The sequence below is a fragment of the Marmota flaviventris genome, chromosome 13, assembly GCF_047511675.1.
Source record: "Marmota flaviventris isolate mMarFla1 chromosome 13, mMarFla1.hap1, whole genome shotgun sequence".
NCBI classification, from domain to species: Eukaryota; Metazoa; Chordata; class Mammalia; order Rodentia; family Sciuridae; genus Marmota; species Marmota flaviventris.
This window is the reverse complement of record NC_092510.1, coordinates 54,065,517-54,085,247: the sequence shown is the minus strand read 5'-3', so window position 1 is coordinate 54,085,247 and position 19,731 is coordinate 54,065,517. Positions and strand designations below refer to the sequence as shown.

Genomic DNA, 19,731 nt, shown 5'->3' with positions numbered 1-19,731 from the left:
TAACGTGGAGGGGGGAGCATGGGAAAAATGGAGGAATTTGGGCAAAGGGGAGGGAGGAGTGGGAGGGAGCAAAGGGTCAGGAAAGATGGTGGAATGAGATGGACATCATTACCCTAGGTACATGTGTGATTGCACATATGGTGTGATGCTATATCGTATACAACCACAGAAATGTAAAGTTGTCCCGCAATTGTGTACAATGAATCAAAATGCATCCTGCTGCCGTCTATACCTAATTAAAATAAATAAATTAGGGGATGGGGATATAGCTCAGTTGGTAGCTGGGTTCAATCCCCAGCACCACCAAAAAAATTACTTAATTTTTAAAAAAGAGAGAGAGAGAGAGAGAGAGAGAGAACTACATCTAAGAGTCCAAAGCTTTGGATTCAGATCCTGGCTCTGCCACTTAATAGCTGTGGTCAAAATACATTTCTAAGCCTTGATTGTATCATATGCAAATATGGAACGATAACAATGATGACCTTACAAAGTAGCTCTGAGGAATAAATAGGGCAACCTAGATGAAATATAATTTATGTAATGGGTTCTCAAGTAAGATTTGCTTGTAAAAGAAAATAATACTCCTAGGAAGTCTATAAATTCTTTCATTGGGTTGAGGCTATGTATTATTAATGTGGCTCATGGACTATCAGTTAAAACCTAGAATTTTCAAATGCAACTCCTCTGAGTCTAACTACCCCACTCTCCTTCCTGAATCCCCTCCTGCAAGAATTCAGATGAGTGACTCCTCCCCTCTATGCAGCCCTCTGTTGCTGGTGTGAAGCAAGCACATGCTAAGTGTTGATTTAAACTGTATTCAGTCTTGGCATGAAGGTGTAACTCAGAGTTGGAGCCCTGGGTTCAAATTCCCAGCACTGCAAAATAAGTAAGTAAACTAAATGCAGTTTCATAAGATTTGGGTCGTAACAGCACTTGACTGGAGCTACTAATCTCAAAAGTTAAATTTAGCTCCAGTGGGTTAAAAACTTCCTCTAGATCATATCTATGTGACATGCATGAATGTACTTACATTCACATTCAGCAGATTTTTAAAACTCTAAAATAATCAAATACCGAGGAGATGGAGAACAAGTTACTGAGGGAAGAGAAAAGAGGAATGTGGCAGCAGACTTGAAAAAGTCCAGGGAAACATATCTGGACCCAGAAAGAATTCACATTACCTGTGGGAGTTTTTCAGACAATTATAGTGAGTTCTGGGAAGACTAGGAATTGGCCACCAATAGCAATACCCAAAATGACCACGAGATGGCAATATCACTCTGGGAGTGTCTCCAGGTCCCTCCCACCTCAGCAGCTTTGTTTGCTTTGCTCATAGGAATCCCTAATAAATATCATCAATACCACTGTGCATTTTCTGTCACTTTGTGCTCCTACCCTTACCTTCAACCACTTCCTCATCACTAGCCCTAATATAAAAATAAATTCTACTGACTCTACTGCTACTTGTTGTATTTTAAAATAGTGTTGTTGTCTCTGCTCTCAGTTGATCAATTGTAAAAACAAAAACCCATGTGAGGCTAATTTTTTTTCCTTTTTTGTGAGTTGATACCAGAGAGAAGACTTCCTAGGTAAACCGGGTGTCATCAGCCTGGAAACTGTCAGAGACAGAAGTGCCACTTAAGACAAATATCTAGGGAGAAGGGCTGCTGGCCTGCATGAGTGAGGCACAGGCTAGGTGCAGTCACAGGTGCCTGTTGCCTCTCCTATTCCCAAGGCTGAGGCAGGAGCATCACTTGAGCCTGAATTTGAGGCAACATGGCAGACCCAGCCTCTTCAAAAAAATAAATAAATAAAAATAAGACAGGCCTGGAGTCAGAGCCCTGCCCAAAGATTGTAGAGAATAAAAACCCAAACTGTGTTTTTGAACTTTTTATTTTGGGAAAAAAAATGCAATAATACAGAAGTAGATAGAATAGTAGGAGAAACCAAAATCCTTAAGATAGCATTTGAAGGATTTTCTGTGACTATAAACTGCAAAGAGGCTTGGAGGAAGATTTGTTGAGGCCTCCTAAGATGTAAGTTACCAGCACCATGGGCCTGCCTCTCTCCGGTCCTTTAAAGAACAGTCCTTTAATGTAAAGTCTTTGACTGTTATGTATAGCCTTTTTAAAAATTGTCACATAATAATTGCACATATTTTGGGGGTACAATGTAATAATTCAATAAATATATATGCCATGTAATGATAAAAATCAGGATAGCCAGCATTTCCATTCCTTAAACACTTAATAATTCTTTGTGTTGGGGGCCTGAGAACTCCTCTCTTCTATTTCCTTATAAAATATATAATACATTGTTGAAAACTGTGGTCACCCTACTGTGCCATGGGACACTAGAATTTATTTCTCTTATACAACTGTATTTTGGTACCCATTATCCAGCTTCCTCCCTCCCCATACTTCTAAGCCTCTAGTAACCCCTGTTCCACTCTATTTCCACAAGATCAGCTTTTTTAACTTTCATATTTGAAAACACACAATGTTTGTCTTTCTATGCCTGGCCTATTCCACTTGACATAATGTCCTCTAGTTCCATCAAATGACAGGATTTGGATCCTTTTATGGCTGAATAATATTTCGTGGTATATATGTACCATGTTTTCTTTATCCATTCATCTGTCAACAGACACCCTGGTTGATTCCATATCTGGGCTATTGTGAATGTTCTGTAAGAAATATGGAGATACGGAGTACAGGTATCTCTTTTTTATTTTTTAAATTCTAATTTGTTATATATGACAGCAGCAGGTATTTCTTTGATATACTGATTCCATTTCCTTTGGGTATATAACCATGTAGAGTCTTTTAATGTAAAATCCTCAAAAGAGAAGAGTCAGGGAGACTAGGGTCCCAGCTCTGGTCTTTCAGGGAATTTGGGAAAGGGGAGCTGAATAAAATGTATTCCCTTCGACCAGACCCAGGACAAGATGACACCCACAGGAAGGAGAAGACAGGATCAGACTGTAGGGGAAGGGAGTAGGTGTGTCCTGGAGTGATCTTTCCCACTGTTCCTGCAAACAGAGCCCTCAGGTTCCTCAGCCCCTGTCCCTGACCACAGCCCCAAAAAGAGAGTCAATCCTCAAGACTGAGAAACCAATTTCAGCACCAGTAAGGATTTGATTCCTTTCTTAATCCTGTCATGGGGAGATTTCAGCTGGGTGGGCTGCTAGGATACATCTGAACCCCCAGGAATCATCCATGAGTGTTGTCCTAGAGAGAAGACCCCGATTTCATCAGCTGTCATAGGGCTCCCGGGCCACTCTTATGTCCTTTCACCCTAGCCAGAAAAAAGTCTAAAGCACACCACTGTAATGACAGGTAATGCTTGTCCCATTCTTCTTTGATGGTCACATTATTGTTTTAAATCTGATGATCAATGAATCATTTATTTAAAAAAAATAGAACTGTCACAAGAAATTAAGCAAAATATATAGGTGGATTCAGATTCTCCTGCTGAAATCATTAATGGTTGGTTTTGAAATGTCAAAAAAAATCACAAATGAATTATTACCTATGCTTGAGATTTTATATTCATATGACATAATTATAGAACTTCCAATAAATGTAAGGTATAGGTACTTTATGCTAGGGTTATTTAGATGTATTGATTTCACAGCACTGAGAAGATACCAACAATGAACTACATGTATTTTAAGTATGTTTAGTAACAAGAATACCCAAATCCATTAACAAATGAACTTGGGCAAATGGGCTTTGCTCTATAATCCATGAAATGCCTTTTCACCTCAGATACTTCAGAAACCACTCTAGAAATAGATAAAAACATATACATATTTATTCACAGAAAATGCCATTTACAGCTTTAATATTAAACATCATTATCAGAGACAGTTCACAAAAAGAGCCTAAAGTGCAAAAGCTCCATTTCAAAAAGCCTTAAATCGCTCCCAAAGCAATGGAGATTAAACGCTCCCCCACCAGGAGGCAAGCCACGCTCCCAGCACACCCTCTATGAAGTAGAAAACAAGGGATGTATCTGAAAATACTGTATTTTCTCTGATTACATATTGCAGTTATAAAATAGTCTCTAAATCTGGTTTAACATGTAGGAAAAGATACAACACTGAAGCCTTTCAAGGGGGGACCGTATTTTTAAGTCTATAGGAGAATAATGTCTATAAAATCCACTAAGAATTCCAACCTGGCCCAGGAAGATTCTTTGACCAGCTGAAACTACAGCACCAGGATTAGCCTGGATAGCAAAGGTCTCAAGTTCAACTGAGGAGAAGAAGCTGAGGAAGGGGCCCTGGCCGGACAAGTTTCGCCCTCACCTGTCCCCCAGAGATGGTTCCATGGCCCCAAAAGACAGAGAACCAAGGAAGTTCCAAATCCCAGTCCCAGAGCCCCCAACATGGTCCTGGCTCACGGAAGCCTGAGGAACTGGAGAGAGAGGTTTTCACACACCTGAGAAATCCAATCAACGGAAGAGGTGGCAGTATTTCTACAAAACCTGGCTGGGATGACCATGAATCTTTGTTGCCAAAGAGAATCTCTGATCCATAATTAATGTTTCAGGCACTCTTCACTGGACAGGCACAGAGTTCCCCCAAAATGTAGCCCGTGCTGACATCTCATCCCCACATAACTTCAATAGGTTCATTCAAGTGCTTGCTTTACAACATAACCATAGAGGGGTGCAAAGATTTCTTTTTCTAATAATCAATGACCAATCAAACAACTATAAAATAAGAATCACAAGGCAAAATGATCAATTGATAACATTAATGGGTTTTTCTATCCTAAATCCAGTTCCCGGATATAGATCTAGGATAAATTCTAACCAGAACAAAACCTGATCGCCATTCTGAGTAACTATCACCATGACCTAACTCCTAACTGTGAGGTCTATTGGACTGAGGGAGGGATGGAGACTCTTGATTGTACAACAATTAATGAAATAAGCTATTCATTTTTTAAAAAATCTGAACACATCAAAATCTATGAAGTTCCATAGTTAACAGCTGTTTTCTATGACACATCGATGGATTCAGGTGGGGGAAGTACATCAAAAAACATAATTCAGTTCATCATCTCTTAGGCCCATTCATGTCAGGTTTGATTAAAACAGAAGATCCAGTGGAAAGTCTTAGAACCCAGTGACAGGCGTTCCAGTGCTTAGCTAACTGGTGTATTCCACACCTGCTCTTCATGAAAAATACACAATGGGCACTCACGTTCCATTCAAGCTACAGGATAAACCGTCAATGCTAAACGATATCTATTTACAACTACACCAGGGAAAAGCAGACAGAAAGAAAATAAGGAAATCTATTCAAATATCAAAATATTAACAATGGTTTTGGTTGGGCAATAAAGATATGGGTTATTTTCTTCTTCTACAATTTTTCTGTAGTTGCCCAATTTTCCTTAAAAAGTATGTAGTGCTTTGTTATAAATACAAATGATGTCCTAAACTCAACTGAAATATAAATGAGGATATTTCTACTCTCTTGCTTTATCATCCCATGCTGGCAAGCTGTAGTGATTTCTGTTCAAAAGTAGAGTTATGTTCTGTCCTCTCAAATATACTCCATTCTACTCCCCTCCACCCCGCCCTTAGTTCTCATCTCTTTGGAACCAATCTCTAGATGGGCATACTGCTTTTCATAACAAAACCACTCCTGACATCTTCACTTAGTCATTTTTCTTGTAGAAGAGGGATAGAAATAGCTCAGTGAGTCAGGGTATGTATTTTCTTTTTCACAGGCCCATTCAAATATACCCATCCATGTAATATGTTATCCCTATTTCCAGGGTCTGGAGGTGGGAGTGTAGGCAGAGCCCCTAGGGAATATGTCCTTTCCTTGGTAAAGATAAATAGTCTCTCCTTGAATGTTAGGATAATCCTCCTGTTACTAGGGAACCTTCAGGACAAATTAAACTTATACTAAAAGAACCATTTCTTACAATCTGCCTCTCCTGCTCCCGGATTCCATACTAAGACACCTGGGCTTTAAATATGCCAAACCCTCTAGTTAACAGAATTTTTATCCTGTAAAATAGATGAGACAATAATTCATGCCTGGTAAGGTCAACCTGAAATGAGAATGGTCTGATATTTCTCTTTTTAAAATTCTAGACTTGAAACCCAAAGGACTTCACAGCAGTTCTAGTCTACCAATCAGCAGGATTTAGAGAATCACATTAGGGGTTCTGCAGATATTCAATTTAAAATGATTTAAAATATATTTTAAAATTATAATAAAGTAAAATGTACATGCATTCAATACAAAATTTTTCTGCCTTGGAAAGCACCCATTTGTTAATTTGTATTTTCACTGCCTGGATATGTTATTAAGTAAATGCTATCAATTTAAACTTAATATTTAAGTTCATAAAATAGAATTTATTTCATGCATTGCGTTTCATAAATATTTCTTATTACAGGAAGAAACAGGAAATAATCCAGTGAGTTACATGTAAAATTTGAAAACCACCCAAGTGGAATACAATTATTCTTTTTAAACTCTGAACTCAGTTACATATTGGCCTTTCACTTCGAATCCTATGCAAACTCTTAACTAGAGGAAGAGTTCCTAGACATGCCAAACACTGCTGCTCCCAAAACTTAGACCTTCAACACAGTGACATGACTCCTACCCATAGGAAAAGGACAGAATGGCCTATCTGTCCTGCCTTCTCCCAACCAGGAATGTTACAAAGCAGAGGATGCCTGAGTTAAAATGAGAGTCCCTGAGGTTGGTAATGCCCATCTGCTGCCCTGAAGACAGTCCTGGTGTCATTGGAGCACAGTGACTCATTGCAGCCAGGTGAGAAAAACCCAGAAGGCAAGATTTGCCCCCCTGCACCAGCCAATCAGTGTGTGATTATTGCCAATATCTGAGAAAAGTGAGCCAATGCTCTGATAAAACCACAGGAAGCACCATGTACTGTGAGAGTGTGGAGCATAATTCCCACAGGATTTATCCGAGAAAGTCAGAGGTGAGACCTTTAAAGGTAATTTCCAAAACAGTATAGTATACTGGAGACTTTAAATGAGAAAGTTTGAAAAAACTTCATGGAGCCCTTTTGGTAATCAAACGGTAGGGAGGGTGGGCTGTGTATGGAATCTTAACACCATAGCTATTCTTCTCTGTGTATTTGAAGCCACTGGGCTGGAGGAGGCGGGCAGAAACGATGTCAACATTTATAAGTTGTGCTCATCTTCAAGAACAGCTTAAAGTGGAGTGCAGTTTTTGGCATAGAGAGTTAGTCATTAGCTTCACCCTCTCTGAAGTGAAGTCTCCATCTCTCAGCAGAGGTAGTAGTAAAAGGACTCACAGTACATGTGCAACCAGGGTTAGTTGAGAGGTGTAAGTGAAAAACTAGCCTTTGGAGCCACAGCCCTGTGTGTGTTTTGTTTGGTTTGGTTGAAAGACAGTTTCCCCAAATGAACATCTCTGGCACCTTCCATTAGAGAGTTGGAGAGTCGGTCTGTCAAGAGTCCACTCCAAGAGTGCCTGGGAGGGTGGCGTCTGGAGCAGGCCAGCTTTCTCCAGAAAGAAGCACTGGGTAGCCCTGGATCCCCCAAGGGACTGCTCTGCCACCACCATGAAGAATGAAGCCCAACACACCAGTGCATCTGGAAGTGACGCTGAGAAAGTTCACCTAGTGTCCCTATGCCCTCTGCTTTCCGTCTTCTCCCGGGGCACAGTGGGACCCTAGCAGTCCAGACACACACTAGTTAGAGCCCAAGGGAACATAATTTTTAAAAGATACACCCTACACCAATTCTTAGAACCCTCTTGGCTGCCCTTGCTAGCAAACGAAGCCCAGTGTGTGAAGGAAAACAAGCAGAGAAGCCAGCCACTGCCTTGACATCATGTGATCTTGACTGGTGACTTCTTGCTGGCACACAGGAGGGACACATAGGGGACGCCGATGAAGGCCCATTTCTCACTGGGCCAGAACTTGATGACCGGCCCTTGCTCAGGGATCTCTGAGGCGGCATCGAAGTAGGCGAAGCACACACAACCCAGATAGGCAGCAAGGCAGATGAGGATATGCCTGCAAAAGGAGACAGGGGTGAGAACCTGACAGGCCAAGCTCCACTGCAGGCAGCTCGACTGCCCTTCCCCCAGGGAACTCATCTTTCCTGTGGGAATTATAGTCATGATTAAGTCAGGAAGGGATGAGGGTGTCCAACAATCCCATAATGGCAAGGATGATAGTCTTGAGCAATTTAAGCCCCATCTTAGAATGTTCTAAAATATTCCCACCTGATAATTGGAACAAACTTGCAAATGTTTTTGGAGCTCTACCAAGACTGAGGCCCAAAGACTTAAACTAGATTGCCAAGATGGAGACAAATCAGTCTAGACCCCATCTTCTCAGTGTAATGACTGGTCATGGATCATCTATGCTCCTCATCAGGAATTAGCTTATGTTGATGAAAGTGTGTTTGCAGTTTTGTGGATGAATCCTTTTTGTTTTTAATCTAAATTTGTGTGCCTACAAAAGTTTCAATATTAATCTTGAGCAAGCAATAGATCATTTGAAGACTTGCAATCCTTCCTTATATCCTTTACTGAAGCTTAATTCCAGATTAATTAAATACTTAAAATATATATGTAAAATATATTTTTAAATATGTGTTTTCATAAATTTTGGTGTGAGAAGCCTTTCTGAATGACACAAATTCCAGAAATCCTAAAGAAAAGACTGACAGATGTGACAACACAAAAATTTAAGGCAGTGTGACACAAATATACCATTAACATACTGAAAGACAAACAGAAAGCTGGAAGGGAAATAACTGCACCTTATGATAAAAGTTTTAAAAATCCCTGTATTACAAAGAACACTAAAAAAGTTTGTTGTTTCAAAATTATGGCATTTGCCAGTAAATGGATGGAACTGGAGAACATCATGTATTATGGTTTAGATATGAGGTATCTACCAAAAACTCAAGTGTGAAAGAAAGTTTAGAGGCAAGATGATTGATTATGAGAGCCTTGTAATCAGTGCATTGATTCCCTGATAGGAATTAACTCGGGAGTAACTGTAAGCAGGTAGGGTGTGGCTGGAGGAGGTGGGCCATTGTAGGTGTGTGCCTTTGGGATATATATTTTGTCTTTGAACAGTAGAGTGCATTCTTTCTCTCCTCTCTCTCTCTCTCTCTCTCTCTCTCTCTCTCTCTCTCCTCTGAGTGTCTTTCCTCTGCCACACTCTTCCATCATAATGGCCTCACCTCAGGCCCAGAGCAATGGAGCTGGCTATCTATGGACTGAAACCTCTGAGTCTATAAACCCCAAATAAATTTTCTTCCTCTAAAATTGTTCTTGTCAGGTCTTTTGGTCACAGCAGTGAAACAGCTAACTAAAACACCATGCTAAATGAAATAATCCAACTCAGAAAGTCAAGGGTTGAATGTTTTCTCTCATATGTGGAAATTAGAGCAAACTAAGGGATTAAAAAAAAAGTGTGTAGAGGCTGTCGATATAAAGATGGAAGACGAGTGGAGCAGGAGACTGAAGGAGAGGAGGAACAGGAAAGGGGAAGAAAAGGAGAATGAATATGTTAAAATTATGCTGTGGACATGTATAAAACACCACAGGGAATTCCATCTTTATGTATATCTGTAAAGCACCAATTAAAATAAGTAAATAAGTAAACGGAAGACCAGGAGAGTAGAGGAAGGGAAATATGGGGAGAGGAAGAGGAGAGAGAAAGGGGAGGCCACAGGGACTGCAATGGAGGAATTAAATTCCATGCATGTGTGATTATGTCAAAATGAAACCAACTATCCCATATAACTACAATGCCCTAATAGAAGCATTTTTTAGAAAAAAGTTAGTTATTTCACAAGATGTCTGGAATGTGCTTGAAAATAATCCGGGGTGGGGATGAGGAATGGGTGAGGGTGTTAGGAGCAAGATCTGGCCTCATGTTGCTTATTATGGGAATCTAGATGTTTGGCTACATGGGGCTCAATGTGCTATTCTTTGGGCTTTTGAAAAATATTGGGAATTTACATAATAAATGGCACATAGTTGTGTAGACAGTAACATAAAAGGCAATGGGTGCTGGATATAAATTTTTAAAAATAAAAACAACGAAGACAAAGAAAATGAAAAGGCACACCTCAAAAGAGGAAATACACATAGCATTTTTTAAAAAATTTTTTTTAGTTGTCAATGGACCTTTATTTTATTTATTTTATGCAGAGCTGAGAATCGAACCCAGTGCCTCACACATGGTAGGCAAGTGTCCTACCACTGAGAGACCACTCAGCCCCATACACATAGCAATTTTACATTTGAAAAGATGTCCAACAATACCAAGTTGTTTTAAAGATGTGAAAATAAAAAATAAAATTTTTATTCAATCTTTTAGATCTTTTTATAGATATTTTGTTAATAATTTGTTAATAATAAAATAATTGTTAATAATTTGTTAATAAAATTTGTCAGTAATTTCTATATGCAAAAGGATGAGTAAAAGGCATTCTTTATAGACTTTAGTAAAAAAGTATTAATTGGTACCATCTTTCTAGATTTGTCAATACAGACTATAACTTAACCTATGGAAATATTCAGGAATTAGAATCACTATAGATGTTTATTATAGATTGATTGCAAAAGTGAAAAATTACAAACAAAATATCCATTAAGAGACAGCTTGGGCCAGGCATGGTGCAGCAGGCCATTTGACTTTTAAAAAATGACAAGTTTGGGCTGGGGTTATGGCTCAGTGGTAGAGCGTCTGTCTGGTATGTGTGAGGCACTGGGTTCAATCCTCAGTACCATATAATAAATAAATAAAGTAATCAAAAACAATGAAAAAGAAAATGTCTTTTTAGAAAATGACAAGTTTCTATCTGTTTACAGAATGATTCTATCCTTGTTTTTAAAAAGCAGAATGAGCCAAGCTTAGTGGAACACACCAGGAGGCTGAGGAAGGAGGATCATAAATTCAAAGCCTGCAACTTAGCAAGGCCCTAAACAACTCAGTAAGAACTTATCTCTAAATAAAATATAAAAAGGGCTGGGGATTGCTCAGTGGTTAAGCACCTCTGGGTTCAATCCTCAGTACAAAAAAAAAAAAAATGCAGAATGATTAATAGGCACAAGGGTACAGTTGCATAGGATGAAACATCTGTAATGTTCTTTGGTACTGTAGGATAACTATGGTTGACAACAACTAATATTTCAAAATAGCTAGTAGAGAGGATTCTGAATGTTACCAACACAAAGAAATAATAAATATCTGCGGTGATGGCAGTTACTCTGCTCTAATCATTACACATTTGTATACATGTACTGAAATGTCACATGTACTTCATAAATGTGTAAAATTATTATGTATCAATTAAAATAAAATGATTTTAAAAATAAAAAAGTAGGAGAGAAATATAATGTATATACATATATACATATACACTAGAAAATCTGAAATGATACACTTCAGACTTTAACAATTATCTCTTTGAGGAGGTAGAATTATGAGAGCCACTTTCTATACTTCCATGTTGTTTAAATTTGTCACAAAATACATAACACTTTCTAACTGGGAAGAAAAGATGGCTAAAAATTGAAAAGCAAAGCAGAAAGTATAACAAATTCAGAAATTCAGACGCAAACTAAGTTTTGCCACAGTTATCAAATAATCTAAATTTGTACTTTCTGGGCTGGGGATGTGGCTCAAGCGGTAGCACGCTCGCCTGGCATGCGTGAGGCCCGGGTTCGATCCTCAGCACCACATACAAAACAAAGATGTTGTGTCCGCCGAAAATTAAATAAATAAATAAATATTTAAAAAAAAAAAAGTACAAATCTTGAATGAGGTCATAAATTTATAAAGCTGTGCATATTTAATCAATGTATGCACTTAAAATCTGTGCATTTTATTATCTGTGAATTCTAACTCAACAAATATATTATATTTTTAGCTGTACAAATTCACTAGTATGAGTTGAAGTTAAACCTCAGAAATTTCAGGCAACTAATCCTAAAACCAAAAACCCCAACTTGTGCTGTTTATGATCTTTTTTTTTTTTTTTTTAGTTGTAGTTGGACACAATACCTTTATTTCACTTATTTATTTTTACATGGTGCTGAGGATCGAACCCAGGGTCTCACATGTGCGAGGCGAGTGCCCTACCGCTGAGCCACACCCAAGCCCCTATGTTCTTTTTTTTTTTTTGCAAACAGATCTGGAAGTCCCCCCAAGACTTAGCACAGGATGGGTCTCATGATAAATACATACAAGTTCAAATTCATCTGAGCAAGGGAATTTTAGCCAAGTCTTTCAAACTGAGTATCTTTATGCCACTTCTAAAGAGAGATGAAGCTTCTGGATCTGACTTCAAAGCCTCCAAATCTTTAGCACTAGGTTTCATCTCTCAATGCTCTCAATATACAAGAGACTGGAGACAGCGGATTTCTCCTGCTCCTTGTACAGTTAGAAATCTTGGAGGGCAGAGAAGGAAAGATTACCCTGGGTTTAGACAGAAACACTTCCTTGGAAGAAAGTCACTCCGCTTTCCCCTTAGCTTGGAGTGTAGGATTCTGCAAGTTGTTCTGTGACCTGTATTTTTTACTTCTTTAATGTAGTAGTAGATAAGCATCCCAAAATACAGATGTTCCAATTTGCTATTATTCAACTCTGAGGTTGTTTTTATATAAACCGGTGGGTGATGTTGAACAATTCACTTGGTTATCTGGTCTTCAAACTCTACCTGTTCAGGAACAGGTGAGATTGTCCCTAGGTGCCCTATGATGTCCATGCTCTCCCCTGGTCACTCAGGGCCTGAAGGTGTGGTCCCTACTGAGGACCAACCCAGGCTTCATTCACATCCCCTCTCTCCCAAGCTCTCTCACCCCGCCCCCATCTAGCCAGAGCTCAGGTTGCAGATTCAGTTTTCAGGCTCCTTTGTGTGCTATTAATGGAGCTAAAGGTGACAGAATGCAGCCCTGCAGCCTAACAATTCGGTCTTTTTGTTCTGCCTAAGCCTTGCTCCCTGGAGCCAATTTCACTTTTTGCAATAGTTTCTGATGCTTCTGAAATGTCTGGCAATGTTATATGAGGAGAGAGGCAGCTGGGCTCTGCGCCCACCTGGTGCTCCTCGCACCGAGCCCAACAGCAAGTACAGACACCTGTCTCAGCCAACTCCCCATCAGGAGGGGCTTACCACACGCAGTGCAGGTAGGGGAAGTGGAAGGATGATAACAGCTCACAGAAGGCCCGGTCACTGATCCAGCAGAAGAGGGCGAGGGTCCACCACAGGCCCGAGAAGAGGCCCAGCTTAAACACACGTACATTGTCACACCTACAGGGGAGAGACACAGAGCAACCCACCGTCAGTCCTGGTTTCTTCCTACCTGGCAGCCCCCTCTCCTCTGTCTCCTTCACTGGCTTCTCTCATTTCACCCAAGCCGTTGGCACTGGAGTCCTACCCAACATAGACGTCACTCAATCATCTCCTGGATGTAAACACCATGTATATACACAAGGCTCACAAAGGCCCTCTTCCCTCCCAAACGCCTAATCTTTCCCCTATCCCAATCCTATTCTCTAGTTCTTCTCTTTCTCACTTACCCTACATCCAGGGCCTCAGTTCTACCTTCAAAATTCATCCCCATCTCTTCCCACCTCCACCTGAGTCCCTGTCACCAGCATCTCCTCTATGGTCTACTCCCACCCTTCCCCTACAGTCAACTCTAAGTACTCTGCTCAGAGTCTCCAATGTCTTCCCCTTTAATCAGAGGGAAAATCAAAGTACCCACTGTGGCCATAAAGCCTCACATGTGGACTTCCACCTTCCTCTTTACCTCTGTCCTCTACCTACACCCTCCGGAACTCGTGCTATTCCTCAAACATCCCAGGCCTTAGCCTGAATAGGTCCTGCAGGGCCTTAGCACATGCTGTTCCCCCAAATATCCACATGGCTCCATTGTCAAGTCTTTGCTCAAACATCACTCGGTAAGCCCTTTCCTGACCACTGTCTCCACCTCCCAAATGAACCTCCCCTCCCACCACTTTTCCTCCTTTAATTTTCCCTGTAGCAGTTATAATCCCTCTGATATCCTCTGTGTCACTTTTGATTTGTTCAGTCTGTGTCCTCCTCACATACACTGCTGTGTCCCCAGCATCTGGACAGTGCCAGGCACAGGGAAGGCTCTCAATGTTTGTTGAGTGAAGGAATGCATTCTTACACACACACTGGGACAAAAATGTTCTCCTAAAACAATTCTTAATGGCTCACAGGAAATTTCAGTGGCTTGTTTTCTTTCCTCATCATGGAACTGCTTATCAAATGGGAGATTTCCATTCCTGGGGAGGAGAGTTGGTAGCCCAGAGGGAGTTAGTGGCCAAGGGTCCTTCTAAACCCTTCCCTCGGGGTCTCTTTCCCCTCAGTGGAGCAGTCCGAGGTCAGTCAAGTTCTCTTAGGGCACCCAGATTCCAGTACCACATCTGCAACCAAGAAGCCTAGTTCATCCTTTTCATCAAACAGGTGGGTGTCAGAAGCCTGTCTTGCTCTACCTCTCCCAGTGGTCTCATAGGAACATGAGCAAAAGCATCAATTAAAAGGGGCTAGTCAGAAAGAACTGCTCAGAAAGCAAACCAAAAGACTCCTTTGCAGGAGGGCTAAACGCATCCTTTGAAAATTGGTTTGAAAGAATTAATAAAGGCTCACGACATGAAGAGACCCCCAATTCTACTCTGACTAAAATGAGAAAATGGAAATATCCATTTTCCCCTGCTCCCTTTTTCCATACCCTACTTCAAATAACTCATCTTCAGACCTCTCTCCCAAAGAGCTGTCTCCCCTGGGGCTGACTGCTCTTCTTCAGGTCTGTTTCCATGCTTCCTGAATCAGCTTCTCTGACACCCAGCACGCTCCAATGGCAGTCTCCCCCCACTGCATTCTCTCAGGAACCCCTGCCATTTTCCTTCATTAACATATCACAAATTAAAATCATGTTTGTATTTATGTAACTATTTGCTTAGTGTCTAGAAGACCACAGTAGGAACTATATATATTTTATCTTCACAAATGTACACCCAGTGCCTAGGAACAGTTGCTGGTCCAGAAGAGGTGTCAAATAAATGTTTGATGAACGAGTGCCAAAATTATGAAGTATAAGGCCATTTTACTTGGATTCTAGAACATTTTAGGCAGAACATTTTTTTTGAGGTTTTTTGTTTGTTTGTTATTTTAAATAACCCTATTAAGCTCAGAGCAGTGGCACACACCTCTAATCCCAGCAACCCTGGAGGCTGAGGCGGGAGGATCACAAGAGTTCAAGGCAAGCCTCAGCAACTTAATGAGGGCCTAAGCAACTAAGTGAGACCCTGCCTCAAAATAAAAAAATAAAAAGGGACGGAGATGTGACTCAGTGATTAAGCACCCTGGGTTCAATCCCTAGAAGCAAAAAATAAAAATTTAAAAAAGAGTAACCCTATTGATCAGGTCCCAAATTCTCAGAGTCCATGCTAGGCACTGTAGAAGACAAAATAAAAAGGTCTCTTGCCTTACAATTTAAAAGGTAAAAGAAAAACTGACACCAACACATATCAACAAATGCATGTACAATTGGTCTGTTACAAGAGGTTCCATGAACATCCAATGCAGTTAAATGTAGAAACTTTAGCTTAAGGAGCACACTTAAGTCCTTCCTCTATGTCTTCTGAGCAAAGGGAGTGCAATAAGAAATATTTGACTTAGACATTATGGATATTGCTGAGGTCAAGAGAATAGAGAGCAATGTCCTGGAGATAAAGTACGTGGGGGGCATCAACAAAGAGCAGAAGGTCAGGCTATTAGTCATCACGAGGCCCACGCCAGATAAGGGCAGGGCAGATGCCCACAGGCAGGGCGAAGGCAGTACAGAATAAGGGGGCCAGGGCAGTCCATTACTGTTCTTCCTCTAAAGAGAAAGCAGGTCCTGCTAGAAGCTACTGACTAGGCTGACTTGCATTTGATCCAAACCTGGGCCCCCTTAGGATTTTGTCTCATTTTTAAGGCTTTTATCAAAATATCAATGTGAGGTTAAGTCAAAAAAAAAAAAAAAAAAAAAAAAGCAAGGCAAAAATCATACATATAACAGGACCCTATTTAGGGACTAAAAAAGTCTTAGGGAAATGTCTACTATTTCTTTTCTTATTGAACTTTATTGTATTCCAGAGGTTTTTCTTAAGAATAATATCACTCTTATCATCAGAAAATAGTATATTTTAAAATGTCCTAAATGCAGCCAAGTCTCTTGGCAATGTGCCTTAACACCACAAATTTCAATAAGGGTGAGGTCATGACCCCAAATCAGAAATAAACTTCTGTATTCTCACAGTATGAAGAAGGTTCAGAAAGGACAACAAAATATGAAAAGACCAGTCACAAGCTTTCAGAGTGAAGGCTAAAGAGAAAAAGAAAGCTAAAAAGTCCTTCCTCTCTATCTTCTGAGTAAAGGAAGTACAATAAGAAACATTTGACTTAGACATTATGGATCACGCTGAGGACAAACAGGGAAGATGCTAGAAAGAAATGCAGAGTGCCCTCGTGTCCCAGAATTTTATCAAAGCAGGGAAACAATTATCTTTTCTTTTCCTTGCTGGGACTAGGGGTGGTAACTGGGACACAGCAGGAAACAAAGAGACCTCATCCCTGCCCAATGGAACCCATGTCAAGCAGAGGGACAGACACTGAATAAAAAATTAACACAAATAATTGTCTAATTATGGTGGGAATGAGTACCACAAAGAAGTTCAGGGTGGTAACAGAACACATAGACAGTTGAGCCCCAAACTGAAGGATGAGTTAGTCATGGAAGAATGTCAGGAGAGAGGCAAGAATGAGAGCCTGGGGCTGGAAGGACCTGAGCCCACAGGAAGACACAGGAGTCAGAATGGTGAGGACAGATGTAAAGGGGAGTCTCATCTTGGGGAGGTCAGCCTTCAAGGCAGGCAGGGACTTTTGAAGATTCTTAACTTTATCTTACAATGTCAACTAATAGGAAAACGACTGTGACCATGTGGGATGTTCAGGGAAGGAAGATGGAGCCAAGTTTCTGACTTGAGCAACTAGATAAATGGTGCTCCCATCTACTATGGCCGGAAATAATTGTGAAGAGAACTAGAAGTGGGAGAGGCAGATCAGGAACCTATCTTTGGATAAGTTGACTTCTAGATGCCTGTTTATATGGAATTAGAGAGGTGAGGTAGGCAGCCAGATACATAATGGCAGAGTTAAAAATGGACGAGATTGGAAATGTAAGTTTCAGGAGTTATCCACATATATACAGTAATTAAAGCCACAGAGGTAGATGAGATCTTTCAAGGAGAGGTATAGAAGGAGAAAAGAATGCCTTAGTCCATTAGTGCTGCTATAACAAAACACCATAGCCTGGGTTGCTTATAAACAAGCACTTATTTCTTTCCATTCAAAAAGCTAGGAAGTCTAAGATCAAGGCACCAGCAGATTCAGTGTCTGGTGAGTGTCCATTCCTCATAGATGGTGCCCTCCCACTCTGTCCTAACCTGGTAGAAGGAGTAAGGAAGTTCTCTGGGGCTTCTTTTGTAAGGACACTAATCCCATTGATGAGGGCTCTGCCTTCAGGACATAATCTCTTCCTTCAAGTCCCCATTTCTTAATACCATCTCCTTGGTGATTAGTTTCCAACACATGAATTTGAGGTTTCACAAGTACTCAGACCATAGCAAACAGAGAGCCCAGGATGTACCTGAAGAAATTCCTTAATGCAAAGCTGTACAGAAAAGGAGTCTATGGGGCTGGGGTTGTGGCTCAGGGATAGAGCGCTCACCTAGCATGGGCGAGGCCCTGGGTTCAATCCTCAGCACCACATAAAAATAAATAAAATAAAAATAAGGGTATTGTGTCCAACTACAACTAAATAAACATTAAAAAAAAAAAGATAAAAAAGAAAATGGAGTCTATGTGAGAGACAGGAAAGCAGTTACGCAGAGTCAGTAACAAAACCAGGAGGACATGGTACCACAGGAGCCATGGGAAAGAACATTTCAAGGAGGGCTACCGTGCATACACCCAAGAGAACAACACATAGGTTACAGGAGGGCAGAGAAATGATCACGGGATAGGCAACATACCAAGAGGGGGTTGAGTTTTGCAGTGGGGGAAGAAGCCAATTTGGATTGCATTGAAGAGTAAACGAAAGACTGTTAGAGAAGTTTGGCTCTGGAGCATGGGGGTCGGGTAGAGAGCAGTGATGGAGCAGATATGAACTGAGTGCAAGTTGGTTGACTGGGGGAGATGCTAACGTGTCCATGGCTGACAGGAAGGACCTGTACAGAGGGAGGGATGACACAGCAGACAATGTATAGCAGCAAAATGGGTATAGAAGAGTGGAGGGAACAAAGTGGAGACACAAAGACTGCTCCCGGATGGAAAGGAGGGCACTTCCCACAGTGCTGTGACTGTTAATGGGACGATGATGTCCAGTTGGCTACGGCAATGGCTAGCGTTTCCATGGAAGATGTTAAGCATGCAACAGAAACTGTTTCCTTTGTGACTACTTACAAAGATTAGGGTATGAAAGGCAAGTGTCTCTCCCTGCTCAAAGATTACAACTGTGAAACAAAATTTATAACAGTCTGCCCTAATCACCTGTCTCCCCATTGGCTCAATTAGATACTATGAACTTAAAATATTTTCCCTTGTTTTAAGCTATTTTTAGTAAAACTATAGGCTAAAACATACTGTGAAGACTCAAAAGTTAAAATGAAACTATGTTGAGATGAATTCTCAAGACACACAGCTAAATCCAAAACATTCTATTCACTTTGGGTCCCATATAAGCCAGCACTACTGGGCCAAACAGTACAAATTCAAACGTCTTCACTAACAATTTTTTTTTTTTTTTTTAAGAAAGAGAGAGAGAGAGAGAAGAGAGAGAGAGAGAATTTTAATATTTTTTTTTTTTTTTTAGTTATTGGCAGACACAACATCTTTGTTTGTATGTGGTGCTGAGGATCAAACCCGGGCCGAACGCATGGCAGGCGAGCGTGCTAACGCTTGAGCCACATCCCCAGCCCTTCACTAGCAATTTAATCACATGTTTTCAAGATCTGTTCATATCCAAGGCTGGCTAGAGGAAGGTACCTCAGGAGCCAGTTTACTCATAGTCCACCATCATTATACAGAAAACTCACTTCACTAACATCTCTACCCCAGGGACAGTAGGGAGAATTCCTTAATAATAAAAGTAGGATTGCTAAAAGATCCTAATAAATAAGAAGAGAAGGACATTTCTCTTTAAGTTAATTGAGTTCCCCTTGCTGAAACATACAGCCAAGCAAAAGAAAAGGCAACTAGTGTTTGTTAAGTAACTACCATGTTACAGATATTAGACTAAATAGGCTTATTTAGGTCTCACTGAGACCTAAGCATTATTATCCTCCATATCAACAGTGCCAGTATGACCAAAGTACGTGAAGTAAATGCCCAGAATTTCCAGAACCGAGACTCAAACTAAGCTCTCTAGTCCCCAAACTCATGTTCCTTCTGTACTTTCCACTGAAGGGATGCATTCTGTAATGAGAAGTTAATGCTTCCTAGCAAGCTAAAATGCAATCTTTAAAATTTTCAGAGTAATGGGCACTCTAGAAAATTCACAGAGTTACAAAGCATGATTTCTGCCTTGGGACAACACAATATCAGAGAGGAAGAAGAGAAGGAAAGTTGGAGACACAAATCTACATTCAAGGTAGAATA

At 40.5% G+C, this 19,731-nt stretch overlaps 1 protein-coding gene across 1 annotated transcript in view; it reads right to left on the bottom strand.

Annotated features, from left to right (window-relative positions):
• Positions 1-3,794: 3,794 nt before the first annotated feature.
• The window catches only part of Acer2 (alkaline ceramidase 2), a 38,960-nt gene continuing 23,023 nt past the window's right edge, over positions 3,795-19,731 (bottom strand). Inside the window, exons 5-6 of the mRNA XM_027950594.2 lie at positions 13,174-13,311; positions 3,795-8,048 (exon numbers count right to left, since the gene is read on the bottom strand). Coding sequence (XP_027806395.1) covers positions 7,862-8,048; positions 13,174-13,311 — 325 coding nt within the window. The 3' untranslated portion in view covers positions 3,795-7,861. The remainder of the gene's footprint in view (positions 8,049-13,173; positions 13,312-19,731) is intronic.